Genomic DNA, 16,259 nt, shown 5'->3' on the forward strand with positions numbered 1-16,259 from the left:
AGGTCTCTCATTAATCCGATGAGATCGATAAAAGGCATCGACAAAATTGCATTGTCTCTTCAAAATAGATGATTAAGAAAAGACACGAGTTAGGTTAGATTAGGTGAGACCGATAAAAGGCAAAGGTGTCTCCCCCATCGAATATAAAATATTATCGTTTCCTATGGATAAGACAAAAAAAATCGTTGACGAAATTTACCGTTGAACAAATTCACAGGTCATCATTGGCAAGCCAAGAAAATAAGAAAAATTCTATCAATTCGGCGAAATGAAAAAGGAAGTCGATCGACCAGTGTCTTTCCATATTGAGAATTATAAGTAACAGGACGAATAACGATTTTTTATAAAAGTCACGAAACTTAACCAAGAGGATAAACAATTTGGATTAAAATGAAAGCAACAATACTTGATTATAGGAATATTATTGAAAGTCAGTTGGATCGGTTTGCAACTAAGTGGCCTGAATAAAAGTGAGTATTAAAAAATAAAATATATTTTTAGTTATGTTATTCAAGTAATGGAGTTGATTTGAAAAATAATTTAATGCCAAGTGGTGGATATTTCAAATTCGTCCTGAGACGAATGCGTTTTTCTTAATATATATATACATATCTATATGTTTTAGTTTCTCTGATTATATCTTATTTTCTTAATAAAATTACTGATTGATTCTATACACAAGCTTAAATATGTAACTTAATTAAATTTATTTATTTAAATAATAATTCTTTGTGGGCAGTTGCCTTTGCTTTAACTTGTTGTTGTTGCTGTTTTTCTTTTCTTTTTTTTCATTTTTTTTTTTTTTTTTGGTTTTATTTTTACATATATTTTTATATCATTTCCTGTTTAGTTGCTTGTTGTTGTCGTTTTTTTTTTGCTTTTTTATAGTTACACAATTTAATAGTCGTCTAGTTTAGTTTACACAAATACATATAAATTTCTAGTTTTTCATTTCATCATCAATTGTGTCTGTATGAATGTATGTATATATGTTTGTATGTTTAACTGTATAGTAGGTATCTATGTATGCATTATCTTTGAGTGAATTTAATCAACATCAGTTTTGCTAGTATATGCCCTTAAACAATCACACAATACAACAGTATAACAATTGTCTACACATGCCCTTCGTTAAAGGGTTTGTTTATACTTTGGAGTCTGTTTTCGTTTTTTCTTCTTTTATTTTTTATTTTCTATATTAATTTTTTGTTTTTTTTTTATTATTATTATAAATGAATTTATTTCGGTCTTTGCTTCTCTATGTAAGTAATACTCCTTAATATACTTAAATATATTTTTGTATATAATTCTCGCTTACATGGACTTCTTGCATATGTGTGAACTTATCTCTAAACTAGTAATGCATGTTTGTGTTTGTGTGTGTGTGTGTGTGTGTGAATGGCTGTAAATGTTTGGATTTTGTTTTGCATTTCTCATATTCTTCTTCTTTTTCGGCTTTTTCTTCTTCATATTCCCTTAATATATTACATTGTTAAGTTTAAAGTGGACGAGGAGGGCTTTTTTCTCTTTTATTTATTTATTTATTTATTTTTTTTTTTTTGAAGGAGTTAATTGGTATTTTTGGATTTTTTGTATTTTCCTTTTTTTTGACTTTCATGTCTTCTCATGATTGTTACATATATTTTTCTCCTTTTAAAATTGATTGACACTATGATGGAAGAACAAATAGATTATCCGTATTACTAGTAGTCGTAGTTGTTGTATTAAGCTCAGCAGTTGTTGTTATTAGCTTTTGCTAAAAATCGCTACTTGTCGATGGATTACCTAAATTGCTCTCCACCGTGTCATCTTTATGTCAGAGTGGTGGCTTATAGACTTCAATGGCCGGCGTCAGCATGTCAACCCGTGTTGATATTGAAGTATCACTGAAAAGATAACGAACAAGAACAAATGAAAATAACAATAAGATTAGTAAGTTAGAAGCAAGTGTTAGATCAAAAAAAAAAAAAACAAAAAAAAAATTCATATAAAAATACAAAGGGTAATAGAGATTAAGGAGAGGTTGTGTTGTTAAAGTTTTTAATTAATTTTTTTTTTTTTTTTTAATATATACACTCGCAGAGAAACAGTATTAGCAGAGTACGGGAAAAATAAAAGAAAAAAACCAAACAAAAGACTGCAAATAAATAAATTTTTTATTAAAAAAGTTTTTCATACAAAATTTTTCCATTAAGCCCGCGTTTTAATTTTAAGATTTAAAGGGATCTACTCTAAAATAGTAAAGATAGGAAATTGCTACAAGTATGGACAAGATGTTTAAGAATAAATATGGTTTTCTTCTTCCTTTCCTAAAATGTTGGGCCGCTAGGCAGTACATTTCGTCTCTTTTGAATAGAAAAATGGACGGACCAGTGGATGGATGGGCAGGCACACCTAAAGTAAAAAAAAGAATATATTTGGCGTACGTCCCTCTCTTGACGATGGATACACGTCGGAAAAGACTTCTTTACTGGCCTTTGTGTGTAAATGCGTTGATTCATTGACAAGACACAGCGGTGCTCTATTTGCTCAATACATCATACTTCATATATCGTATATGATACAACAGATTATTTAAGATTGGAAACCTTTCCTTTAAAATGTTTAATCTTGAAGATGCTTTTCATGGGACTTAAACTAGACCGGCGACTGCTGATATAGCACATAACCTCAACAGTTCGAAATTTTGATTGCAAAGTTTCTGAGGTTTAAAATTCTTTTCACTCTAACACAAATCAAGTCGGATATCAGACATAACCTCGTAAGTTCGAAACTCTGTTTGCAAAAACTCTATTCTTTGAGATGCTCCTCGCTTTTAAAAATTACTGAGATTGGGCATAGTCTCGAAAGTTCGAAATCTTGCTTTTGAAAATTTTTGATATTTAAAATGCTTTTTATTTTACCAAAATCAAGGCTTCAATTGACTCCAGCGGCCTTGTGCTAATTGCTGACATTGTACATAACCTGATAACATAACATCAATTTTGTTTGCCAAGCTTTTGACGCTTAAAATTCTTTTCGTTTTATCTCAAATCAAATCGGATATCAGCCTTAATCTCAAAACTTCGAAATTTTATTTGCAAAGAAAAATTCTATTCCTTGAAATCAGAGATCAGGTACAGTCCCAAAAGTTAGAAGTCTTGCATAAGAAACTTTAACTTTAAAGTGGTCTCCGTTCTACGCAAATCATGGCTAGAGATTGGATATAACCTCAAAAATTGCTTAAAGATTCTTTTAGCTCTAACTCAAAACGATTTCGAATTCCATATTTGACGATTGCAGAGCTCCGATGTAACTTCGATTGATTAAATAAATGTCTGAAAATTTCAAAATATATTCTTTTTCAAGTTTTTCGGCATTGCCGGTATGCGCTTGTATGTCGATGCATCTTACAAGAAAATTCTTTACACATTATGAGTGTGTAAAAACTGCTTCGGTGTAGGCAAGCGATAATGATTGGCAGCTCTTTACCCATAATTTTAAATTTATTGATTGATATGTAAGGGAATACGTGAAAAAGGACATAATACCTTAAAACGTGAAACAAAAACAGAAACAGAAGACTACCGCATCCAATGTCCCGCTGCGTTATTGCAGCTTCCGCTCATTAATTTCCGTTCAACTTTTACGAATTTATCAGTTTTTAACTCAATCACGTATACGTTGCATGGACCGGTTGACGCTTCATGTGCAAATAATAAAGTAAACGAATGTGTGAATTGGTTTATATTTTTTAAAAGTTGAAGACAAAATAAAAAAAGAAACCAGATTTATGTAATAAATTGATGTCCGTACTGACTTCCGCTATGTTGTAACAAGACTTGAAGAATTTTAAATATTTAAAGAATATTTTTTTTTGTTTTTTTGTTTTATTATTAACATGTATGTACGTATAAGAGAGCAGAGAGGTAAAGTTTATGGCGGCATGCATGCAGTAGCAGGTAAGAAAACAATGCCTTTGAAAATGTATGGTATGGTATTTTGAAAAGCTTACTTTACATCCGGAATTGCCTGAAAATATGAATACTTTAAGTTTTATTCATTTAATTGTAGCATTGCTGTAGTGCTTGTTGTACCACCCGATAAGATACAACATAGAGGATGTTGATTTTTGACAAAATATATATATGTGAAGTTAGACATTTGACTATCAGCAACAAAATGAATGGCCCTACATAAGTTTGCAGTTATGATGCAAATGAAGAGTTTTTCAACTCAATATCGCTTGAAGTTGACGTACGAAACGTACGAAACAAAACTCAACATTTGTGGTAAATAAGTGACGTGAAGCGACACTTTAGTTCCGTTTTATAACAATAAATGGTAGTCTGGGTATACAAAGAATTTTAATAATAGATATAAGGATATCATAGTACTGTCCGCAAAACGATGAATTATTTTCAAATGAAAATGATAGTACGTTTGTAGAATTTAATAAAATGAAAGGTGATAAAAAGTGGTCAGTGAATGAAATTTAAAATAAAGCAATATAATGTTGAATTGCTCAACTTTACATAAAATGCGAATCGCTTTGAATACAATAGAAAAAGTTGAAAACCAATTGATTCCATATTGAATAGTATCACGAAATTTCTCTTAATTTAATTGCGCTATTAGAGCCTTCGGGTATATGAGGTTACGGTTTTTTCCAAGTTGCTTACCTTTTTGTGATACCCTCGATACAGAATACAAGTCAACTTTTACATTAAAATATATAAAGCAAGTAAAAACGCTATAGCGGGCCATTGCCCAGCATTAAATACCTTGTAGAATACCAGTACTAGAAAGTCATTCTTTTCAAAATAAATCTTTATTTGAGAAAGAATCGAAAAAGTGATTTGATGCGAACCGTTTTCAGTAATTTTCTCCCGTATGGCAAAACACGTTAATGTACCAAATTTGAGTATAAGAGTACAGAGATGGGCATTAGAAGCACAGACGGACAGACAAGCTCACATAAATATAATAAAAGATGGGGCTATCTCACAAGCCCTTCTGAGTGTCATAAACTTAATGCATCTTGTAGCAGCAAATAGTGTAGGGTATAATAATTTCATCAAAATATCGTGAAGATTGCGACCTGAATATAAGAAATCAAGGCAGACAGATGTATAGACGGACAGACAAATCTAAATGGATTCGGAAAATGCTTCTGAATCGGTCCAAGTAGTGAATAGTGGGTCGGTGTTACATACATAAGCACGAACTTAATTTGCCCTCGTGCCACAAGTGTTCAACATATAAAGGCAAGCCTGAAAGCCAGGATGACGGTAACGAAATCATCCCTTTGTATGGAAAAAAACGCAATTGTTGTTGCTATTATGCAAAGGCGATGTTAAGATCAAATTGTCGTCAAATATAGGAAAATTGCACAAGCAAAGAATTTGGATTCGTCATGAATTGACGGAGGTGATACTTGATCAAAGGCATACCGCAACTGCGCATCTCTTTTGTCTCGGTATGAAGGCGATGCTTCCTTGCACCGAACTGTAACTGGGGTTGTGAAATGGGTACTACACAATAAGCCACAATCGCTTTCTTGCAGAATAGTATCTGCATCGACACCCTGATCACCATTAACAATGAATAACATTCTTGTTTGTGTGCGATGGGATTTTTCAGGAATTGCTTGAAACTGGTCGGACCGTTACGGCGACTGTGCATTGTGAAAAAGTCAAGCGAAGGAAACACGGGCTCATAAAATAACCATTTGTTGCGGTCAATAGCAACAAGAGAACCCTTCAGCATGTTAACGCGAGATTTTGCGCTACAAAAGTAACACAGGAAAAAATAAGAGAGCTTGGATTGGAGCTTTTACCTGACCCACTCAGGTCTTACGACGATGGGCTGCCATTTTTTCAGTTTGCTAGAGTATACATGAGGAGGTAGAAAATTTAACAATGTTGGGGAAGTGAATACACAATTGGAAAAGTTTTTTATGATAAATCGAAGGGGGTTTTCTTTCTATACCCTAAAGCGGTCGTTGCACAAAAATATATTATGATTATGCGGATATATGTAACATCCAAAAGGGCTTGAGATAGACCCAACTTTTATTGTAACGATCGATTCAGTAAGGGATTCTAAGCTTGTCTGCCCGTCTGTTCGTCTTATTTTTTGTGTTCAACTTATACGCTGCAAGTTTTTGAGATACTATGATGAATTTTGATGCGGTAAAATGAAGACTATTGAAAATGATTTGGATCGGATTACTTTTAGTATTACGACGTAAGGCTAATTATAATCTATTCTTGTCATGTTTTTAGTTAAGTTTCAAAATATCATTCAATGCGTACATAAGCTTGGATCCTTTAAACGCTTAATGAGATCTGCAGAAACTCGTTTTGCTCGTTTTTCTAATCAGGTGCTTGCTCTTCTTACTAACAAAAAAATTTTCTTTAAGAAGCTAAAGAATTTGTTGCAATTATTCTTACATAACTCACTTTTGTCATGCATAAATACGCAGACAATTAAAAATAACAAAGAAAAGTACCAACAGTTATCTACGATTATTCATCTTTAGACATGTTTCATCTTTTCCTTTTTGTTTTTTGTTTTTTTTTTTTTTTCATGTTCATAACTAAACAAGCTGTCCGTTTTACCTTTTTTCATGTTAGTGAGTTACGTTTGTACAGAATTAAATAGAGCTTTGGGAATTTGCAAGTGCGTGTGTTATGTGTAGGCAAATATGCTCAAATAAACAGTTTGTCATCAGTTTTTGATCTATATATGAGATTAAAGTATAATAGAAAAACCAAACTAACCGCAAACAAAGCCAAATATCACTTAGTTATTTACACAAAGAAACATATACCAGCATATATGCACGAACATATACACACAATCACACGCAGAGCCAAATTCAAGCAAAAGAAAATATACGTATATATATATATATATATAGATATAAGTATATATATATGGATATAAGTATTTTATGACCTTTTATTTGATTCTATTGATGCTGCTGCCGCAACAACAAATGTAATAGCAATAGCAGTAATGGCAACATGTGTGACGCCATTTGTGCAATTTATATGTAACGCTTCAATGCTTTGTTCAATAATTCTAACGCACACCGTTACAATCACATAATATCAACGTCATATATTCTGTTGTGTATGTGTGTGTGTGTCTGTGTGTGTGTATTACGTATTATAATCGTTTACCAAACCATATAATATCGTTTATTATACACACACAGCCACACAGACAGACACACACACACACACATGAAAAAAATCTTTTACGGTATTCATAACAATCAGCTGAGACTAAAAGTGGAGGATGAATTCATATTCGTAGGCAACTGCATGGCTATGCTTGTGCGTGCATGTGTGGATGTGTGTCCCCATCTCATTATAATAGTTCGTTTGCTATATTTATTGTATATATATGTGAATATTCGCGTCGTTTTTTTTTTTTTTTTAAGTGTTTGTTTGTTTGAGACACTTTTTGTTTTTGTTCTCGTCATCGTCGTCGTCGTCGTCGTCTACTACAATACAATAAATGTAATTGCTGAACGGAGATTTGAAAAAGGTTTTGTTTTTGTTTTCTTTTTTTTTGCCACCCGTTTTCGTTTTTATTTTTATGTTCTATTGCATTTATATGACCATAGATGTGGATGATGAATATAAATCTGTTTGCTGTTAGGTATAAAACAAGTGGTTTATAAAAAAATAATGAACGGCACACAACAGCAATCCATCAAACAAGAAAAGGAGAAGAAAAAAAAAAAAAATAAAACAACAGTGATTATCCTTACAGCAGTTACCTTTGTTCTGTATTGCATTTATGCATAAACTTGCAGCGAAAAGGTAACGCATTTTAAAATTAAAAATATTTATTCAAAAATTTTCTTTTAATTTTTATATACATTTACATTTTGGTAATTTTTTAGAAGCTTTAGAAGCTCTCTCTCTTCATTTTTGTTTTGGTTTTTCTTAAAGTTACCAGTCACGCCGGGCATGTCTCCTATATGCGTTGGTGGTCCGTTGATGGTTGGGAAGGATTATAAACAGCGAAAGGGGGAACGAAAATGAGGAGTCCCTGTGTATGTTAGATTTGAAAATAGAAATTGGAAAGTGGAACGTGGTAGGAAAGATCATTGTTCTCTTTCCCTCTATCTCTCACTCTCTCCCTCCCTCTCTCGATGCCCCACAGAGAGTTAGATAATCCCTACAAACTCCAGCTGGATTTCCAGATTTATTAATTGGGCATGACCCAATAAGTCCACTCTGGGGGATGTTGAGGCCTATCATTATTTTCAATTATTCGGTTTAGGAATGATGAAAACCATAGCCACCACGATAGTCTCCGTAAAGCTTTACCCAGTAGTCAGGACTTGGTACCACAGCTAAAGGACTCCATTCCCAGGAACTTCCTCTACGTAGAGAAAGGTAGCAAGTGGGCTCCTGACACCGATGGAGCTTAAATCTAGTCTATAAAACTTGTAGTCATACTTTATCCGACCTAATCGATCTTGCTTTTGGACCAACCATACAATCCTGGCTAGCCAACACCCGACTACCCGTCTTCAAGATATATTTGCGTTGGATGCTACGTCTGACATGACCTGCTCTATGCACTCGAGTATCAACGTAATTTACGGAACCAGTTACAATACAATAACAGCTGATTTGTATTACCTCCAAAGCAATAGTCTACGAGGAAAGAAGAGCTCAAAGAAAAACTTCTTCCAGTGTACACCTAACCTGTCTATCAAAAAACTTGTGCTCAGATATATATTCAGTTTTTGACAATATTCACGAAAATCAAAATTTTAATCATCTAAGCTGTTCTAGTATGTCTAGAAAGCTTGTTAGCCGTAATGTACGCTCTATGAAACTTGTATTAGAACGGAACTATTTAATAAGCCCATAATCTACTCAAGGAGAAATAACTTTTGCATTTTTGAAGCATTTCCTTGGTTTAAAGCGGATCCAAATACGAACATAATTGCGGCTCTCATCAGATGTCGACCACAACTGTTTGTAATCCTGCTCTTATTTCCTCTGGCTTTCAAATGATCTCTCGTGTCCGTTATTCCGTCTGCAAGGAATCGATAGTTTAGCTATGAGCTGCCAATAGAACATAATAGACCCTAATGGAGATGACGGCTTATGAATTCCTTACTCGTTACTTGCGACTCCTTTTAGGTAAATACTGGCTTCGGTTAAATCGTTTGTAAGCAATACTTGATAGACTAGTTATTAGCTCATAATACTGCATTCCTTTCCCATTTGATCAGTTATCGAGCAAGATGTGTAATTCATCAAGCTTGGCTACTTCGAAAAGATTGGCCAGTTGTGAGTAATACTTTGTAATAGATAATTAATTTCCGAATCAATCTCTAGCTTTTTCTGCTCGCCTATTGGAGTCAGGAGAGATATTTACTTTGGCTTGCATCATTCCTGTGTTTCGATCATTTTATCTTTGCGTTACTTTCCTCCTTTAATCGTTAAAAATGTTCCCCTTTGAGAGAATTGAAATAAGACATAAATATATTTCAGTAAACTCCTTACATACAGTCGACATCTAAGTTTGTCCACGTGAATCATTAACTGTTCACGCTGTCTGCGACAAGGGCACTATTTAAAGCCTTCACTAAGTAAGTGGATTCCCTGTCAAAGTTACCAACAACTTGACAAGCCATGTCTATGTGAAATTGAGTCTATACACCATGTCTCGAGTTCGCTACAAGCTAGTAGTTAAAATCTCTCTACACTATAGTTCCCTTCATGTCATTAACACTCAATCGAATATAGACGGGGTAATCTGGAAAGTTAAGTGAAACCGCAAAAGATTGATGTTTCTTATGCATTTTCGCAAAGGAATAATACATAGACGCAATTTATATATATATATATATATATATATATATGCGCATATTTCTACACACACGTGTATATGCATATACGTATATATGTTTATATAAATGTATACCTGAAATGTGCGTACCTTGCTATATAATAACATTCTGTACGACGGCAAAGCTGACGTCTATAGAAATTTATGCGAATTTAAATTAATTGTTACCGCAAAGTAAAAATGTTATTACATTTATAACAAAGCCACAACATTGTTGAAAAATTGCAAAATTTATAATTAACACCTACGACTACGTGAAAACAAAGACACATATGGGTAAATACCAGCTATTTTTAACCACAACAATAATAGTAAAGAAAAATGAAAAAAAGAAAAAAAAAAAAGAAATGTTTGTGGTGTAAATCGAACCTTTGGATTCCTTTTATATGAATGCATTTTTGTTTTTCCTTTTTTTTCTGTTTTTATATCCATCTCTTGAGCATAAGCATACACTTAGCGCGACTCTTCTATTATGCATTTTTATTAGGTGTTAAAAACAGCACAAGAGAATTAATTTGTTTACTTAATTTTTTGCGTTTTAACGAAACTTTTAATTTAAGTAATTATTTGTTTTGATTTACATAATAATTACTTGCTTTACGGTCTTGAAAGAAGTCACTTTGTTAGTCGTAATTATTGCAGAAACTTTTCTATTTACTTCGCTTTGAATTCGGCCACTACTCTCATTATGAACTGTCCATTTCTTGGTTGCTTGGGTATCTTTTATAACATTATCCTAACGAAATGGGAAAGATATGATCTTTAATAATAAATCCACTCCACTTTCTTGCTTTTCTTTTATTTTCGGTCCCATAGGTATTAGAAGCTATTCCTCCTTTCTTTCTTCGCTTTTATTTTTGGTACCATGGGTGCATAGGAGCCCTCGAAGCAATGTGCCAGTTTCGGCCCGATAGAGGGAACAGGCCATTGCGGGAGTTTCATGCTAGCTATGCCTAGTGAAGATCGCGGAAAAAGCTTTTTGCTTGATGTGGAGTTGCATGTCAACCGCGTGCTTTATCCACAGATAGGCAGAGGTTTTAAATAGTTCGTCGCTCTCAATAGAGGAAAGAGGGGCGGTGGATGGAGGAGGAGGTGAAGGGGAAGGGGGTTTATGGTACATTTTTCGTTTCGGTTAGTTTTTGTTTTTGGAAAACTTGGCGATTATTTCTCAGAAACCTTTGGAGAGATGCCACATTTCCCCTTTGCATATCCTGTTGATATTGAAAAGTTCCCTTATATTGAAGATCAAAAGAGAAAATTTTCCTATTCATACCGATCAACTAAAGACTTAAATCCACTCAACCGATAATTGATGACTACAAAGTAAGATTATATCCCTAAAACGGTAGTGTTATATCTATACATATATTATAAATATCGCTGCAAATATTTTGATCTTAAAAGCGTTTCTCGACCGATGACAGATATCAGACATAATTTGCAGTATTTTCTTGCGAAGATTAATTTATCTTTATATAATCCGTATAAAGGAACACAACTTCGATAAAATCCGACCCATATTTGTGCGTTAGAGGGATCGGATCCAATTTCAATATTGTGAAAATTTAGTTCTTCAAGATTGATTTTGCTGCGCCTGAATCAAGGCTTTAGTCCACCGCCACTTAACGCTTAATTGCTTACATCGGCCAGTATAATACACAGCCAAATTTCGCTGGCGGGAGTTTTTGACCTTGAAAATGATATTCGTTGTGAGGGGTAAATCCTTCTTCCACAAACCCACAATTTATACCGCTCTAATCAATAGACGACAGCTGTAGACCTGGTATATAACTTCAATGTTGCGATATTCGCTCCAAGTTTTAATCGGCTCTGATTAACATTTGATAATTGTGGAGATTAGACATAAAGTGAAATTTTTGTCTTGCTAGAGCAACCATTACTCATACCAGAACTTTCAATGACTCTGATTGGCATTTTAAGACTGCTAAGATCAGATATAACCTCAAAATTTCAATATTGCTTTTTGCGAAGACTTCGCTACTCGCCTTACTAAAACTAAAGTTTGAATGGATTACGATCAGCATTTGACTTTAAATGCAAAGTTCAAATGTTATATTGAAAATGATTCTTAATCTGATCCTATATCTGATCGGTCAATTTTAATCGAAACAGAGCAATGTTAAGGCCGACCCAGTTATGAAAGCTGAACATTACTGTACTTCTGCATGAAAATTTTATAAGCTTTCTTCCTCGAGTTATGGCAAGGATTTAATCAACTTCGATTGGCAATGATCTAACATAACCTCAATTTTACGAAATTGTAGGGCGAAGGTCTTTAACCCTTAACATGGCCCAGCTAATATTCGACAATAGCTGAGCTGTTAAACTGACCATTGCGAACTTCTTTGTTGTTTTTTTGTTTTGACAAGATTTTTATCTCATTTCGATTCAAATCAAGTGTCTAATGGATTCTAAACGCCATTGAATTCCTGCATCGATTGGAGGTAATCTCGTCATTTGTCAGACAATTATTTCGTGAATTTCTATTCCTTTTGTTTTAAACAGATTGTTTACATATCCCGATAGGATAAGATTTTGTTAACTTAATACCTTCCAAGTTTACTGCGATGTATCCCATAGAGCGGGTGATAAACGGAGTGGAAAATTAGTATACTCCGAGAGCATACCTGAAGTCTAAAAGCTCGACTCGAGAGAATTTGACCATGTTTTAATAAACGCACTTTACAAGACAGATATATCTTTATCATATATATATATATAAAAATTCTTCTAAACCTATTAATAAAGAAACAAAATCAAATGAATCGTAAATGTTCATGAAAATTCATTGAGCTTAAAAGGATAATACAATATTTTATATATTAAAAGATTACGTTTCTCTTACGTTAAAAGAAAAATTGATTCGAATTAATCTTGTTGTTGACTACCGATATTTCCCGTCTATTCGTGTTTTCAAATTGAATGTATGTAAATCTTTTCGAACATGTAATAGAGTTTGAAGTCTAACAGAAGAAGAAGATAAATAAGTAGAAGCAGAAGCAGAAGAAGAAGAAAAAGTAGTAGAAGAAAATTCAAAACAAAGACGGTAAACAAAACAATCCATCACTTATTTCCGTTTTTGCGGTGCTCCGGGCGTGTTTCCTTTCTGTTTTGTTTTCTTTTACTTTCATTCAGCAAAAGCTAAATAAAAGCCCAGTTAAAGACAAAGGCAAATGTAATATGCACCTATCCTTAAAGAACATGACGCTTAGTTTCTTCGCATTTATTTGGCATTTATCTAAAAATTTATGAATAAATGTGCTTATGTGTATATATATATGCATATGCATATGCTTACGTGAATGTTCGATTTTAAACTGGCATGCCCGTACTGTGCAGTCACGTGAAACTAATCAATCAAAATGAGTGAAAAAGTCATTTATTTTTTTTGTTGTTGTTGTACATTTGCACGTATACATATACACACACATTTGTATTCTTCAAGCTGTTCGTTCGTACTAGTCATATGCATAGTCGTTTACGTACATTGATAGATGAGAAAAAAGAAAAAGAAAGGAAAAAAAAAAAAACACAAAAGAAAAGAAAAGAAAATAAAAAACTAAACAACAGCAGTAAACAATTTTCAGTAGAACATATATTTATGCAAACATGTCTGCTTGCATAATATATATACAGGCAACCCTCGCGTAATACGGTAATTTGCACCGTGTCCAGATCGTGTTATGTAAAATTTTTTTTTCTTTTTACTTTTAAACTAAACTAGCGTATAGAACATAAATCAAACAAGCAAGAGCATTACAGTTAAGCAAAGCCGGCCCTTAGATACGCTACACTAGTACATTTGCTCACTCGTTTTGGTAATAGTACAACAAAAATTGCACATTTTTTTTCTGCAAAGGCATATATTTTTATGAATACACGCATAGTTAATTTTACTGAAAACAACGTATGACGTAGTCCAAATTTAGAAAAATTAATCTACTTCGCAAAAATGGTATAATTTTTTAAGTTTACCTCATAGAAAACCTAGAAATTTCCATGATTTCCATGATAATCCTTATATATGTTACGATTTAAAAAGTAGACCTATCTGATTCAAATTGTGTATCGTTAATTTCTCTGCTCAGTCGCTGCTATGGACTAATTTCCACCATAGAATATTAAAAATTAAATCTTTTTCTGAAGAGCTTATGATAGTTTTATATGGAATGACGTTCAGGAAATAGATTCATCTGGTTCAAATTTGGTCCATTTCATTTTTATTTCAAATTATTATTATAAAGAAATTGTCATCATAAAATGCCAACAGTTAAGCCTTTTGTGCTCTACATTTCCTGACACAATCCTTATATGCGATTGTATTCCAAATAAATAACCTTCTCTGGTCGAAATTCGCTAAGATTGTCGCTAAGATCTTTGCGAATTTACTATTATTATGAACTAATTTTCACCATGAAATATTAAAAATTATATCTTGCGGTTTTCGTAGGAATGGTTATATGAGAGCGGGTTCAAAAAATTGCACCATTTGAACTAAAATTTTCAGACCAATTGAAAAAGTACTCCTACTTAGCGAGGTGTGTCAACAAATTTTGAAAATTGCAATTTTTTGCCATGTAACGACATTTCGATATAAGTCGAAAAAATGGATCGAACCAAACTATTTTCCATTGTGTCCGTTTTTCGATTAAAGCAGATCAACGCATCAAAATATCTCAAAAATTGCGACTTTTAGATTGAATAGGAAATCACATGGACAGACAGACATTATACGAACGGACGGACAAAAAATTCTGAATCGGTTGATGTAATAAAAGGCGGGTCTATCTTAAGACCTTCTGATTGCTACACGCACGTTCGCATAAACTGATTGCACTCCAACTGGTGGAGGGGAATATAAGAATATTGGCCCTCTTGTATCGAAAACTTATTCCCGTTGTATCTAAACCATGTTATAAGTTATCTTGAAATAACGTAAATCAATTGTACCCTAGTGTATCGAAGCCAAGTTATAAAGTGTAAAATTTTATGATGAAAATTTTATTATGAAATTTTGTAACAAATGTACATATAAATGAAAAACTAAGTTTACTTGACTCCTCCTTAGGTAGAAGTACCTAGACATGTGTATGTAAATTTTTATAACATAGAATAACGTTGCCATTCTCATATATAAATATCAAAAGATTGAATATGATTTTTTTTTTTAGTAATAAAATAACTACTATTACGTGTATGAACATATATGTTTGATCAAGACACAAAAACATATCCATCACATCTCTTATTAACGATAAAATAAAAATAAAATCAAAAATCGATTGGATTTTTTGAAACCTTGTTATCATTGTTGTGTTGTGTAATGAAAGCGTACTTTGTAAGCGTTGCGTTAAGCGGTGGGCGCCTGTGTATACATATGCACATTCGTACATACATTTTTTTGGTTTTTATTTTTTGCACTGACAAATAGTAAATAAAATTTAATAAAGCATTTTTAATACAACGTACAACTATCTATCTATCTTCATTTGTTTTCATTCCCTGGTTGTCTTTTAGTTTTTTTTTTTTTTTTTTTTTTTAATTAGACATAAACACAATACACAACAAACAAACAAACGATATGCAGGTGTAAATATTTGAATAGAAAGCCGAAATCAAACAATTCTTAATTACGTTATGAACGAAACTCGTTAATAAACGCGTGTGCATCAATTTTGTTCGCAAACAACAGGCGGTTTATTTTCTTTTTTTTTTGCAAAGGCATTTAGTTTTAAAAGCCAGACTATAAATCAAATAATAAAAATCCTGAAATTGCTTAACAAAAACGATTTTCTACGAAGAAAGAGAATGTAGAGACAAAAGGCAAAATATTAAGAGAAAAACAAAACAAAAAAAAAAGCTATGGTAGGTTAAGGTCATACCTACCCTAGATACCCTAAACCCGCATCGCATAATGCAACCATTCATTCATATTCTTATAATAACATATCAAGATCATATGTTATTTTCATGTAAATGCAATCTTTTCATAAATGCCTTCAAATTGGAGGGGACTCAAACGCCCATATGGTTTAAATTTAGCAAATTTAATTTTCTTATCAAAGATTTTATTATTTTCTAGATTCTTTCGTCTTAAGAGAGCAAAAATAAGTCTTTGTCGCCATAGAAGAATTTAATTTCATGAGGTATCCATCCTGTGTATGATACGATCTAAAAAATAAATCTATGTGATCCGTATTCCCTATAGTTAATTTGTTTAGGAGCAATTTTCATCATAAAATATTATAAATTAAATTTTTTCGGCTTCTAAAGCTGCCCTAGGTTTCAAAAAATAGATCTACCTAGTCCAAAGTCGGTAAGACTAATTTTTATGTTAAATTATTATTATTAACGAGAAGTTTCGCGAA

At 32.8% G+C, this 16,259-nt stretch overlaps 1 protein-coding gene across 1 annotated transcript in view; it reads right to left on the reverse strand.

Moving 5' to 3' along the window:
- Nucleotides 1–866: 866 nt before the first annotated feature.
- LOC119639980 (protein tipE) overlaps nucleotides 867–16,259 on the reverse strand; it is a 111,024-nt gene continuing 95,631 nt past the window's right edge. Inside the window, exon 2 of the mRNA XM_038037738.1 lies at nucleotides 867–1,886. Coding sequence (XP_037893666.1) covers nucleotides 1,817–1,886 — 70 coding nt within the window. The 3' untranslated portion in view covers nucleotides 867–1,816. The remainder of the gene's footprint in view (nucleotides 1,887–16,259) is intronic.

Source organism: Glossina fuscipes, unplaced genomic scaffold, assembly GCF_014805625.2.
Source record: "Glossina fuscipes isolate IAEA_lab_2018 unplaced genomic scaffold, Yale_Gfus_2 114, whole genome shotgun sequence".
In the NCBI taxonomy this organism is placed as follows: Eukaryota; Metazoa; Arthropoda; class Insecta; order Diptera; family Glossinidae; genus Glossina; species Glossina fuscipes.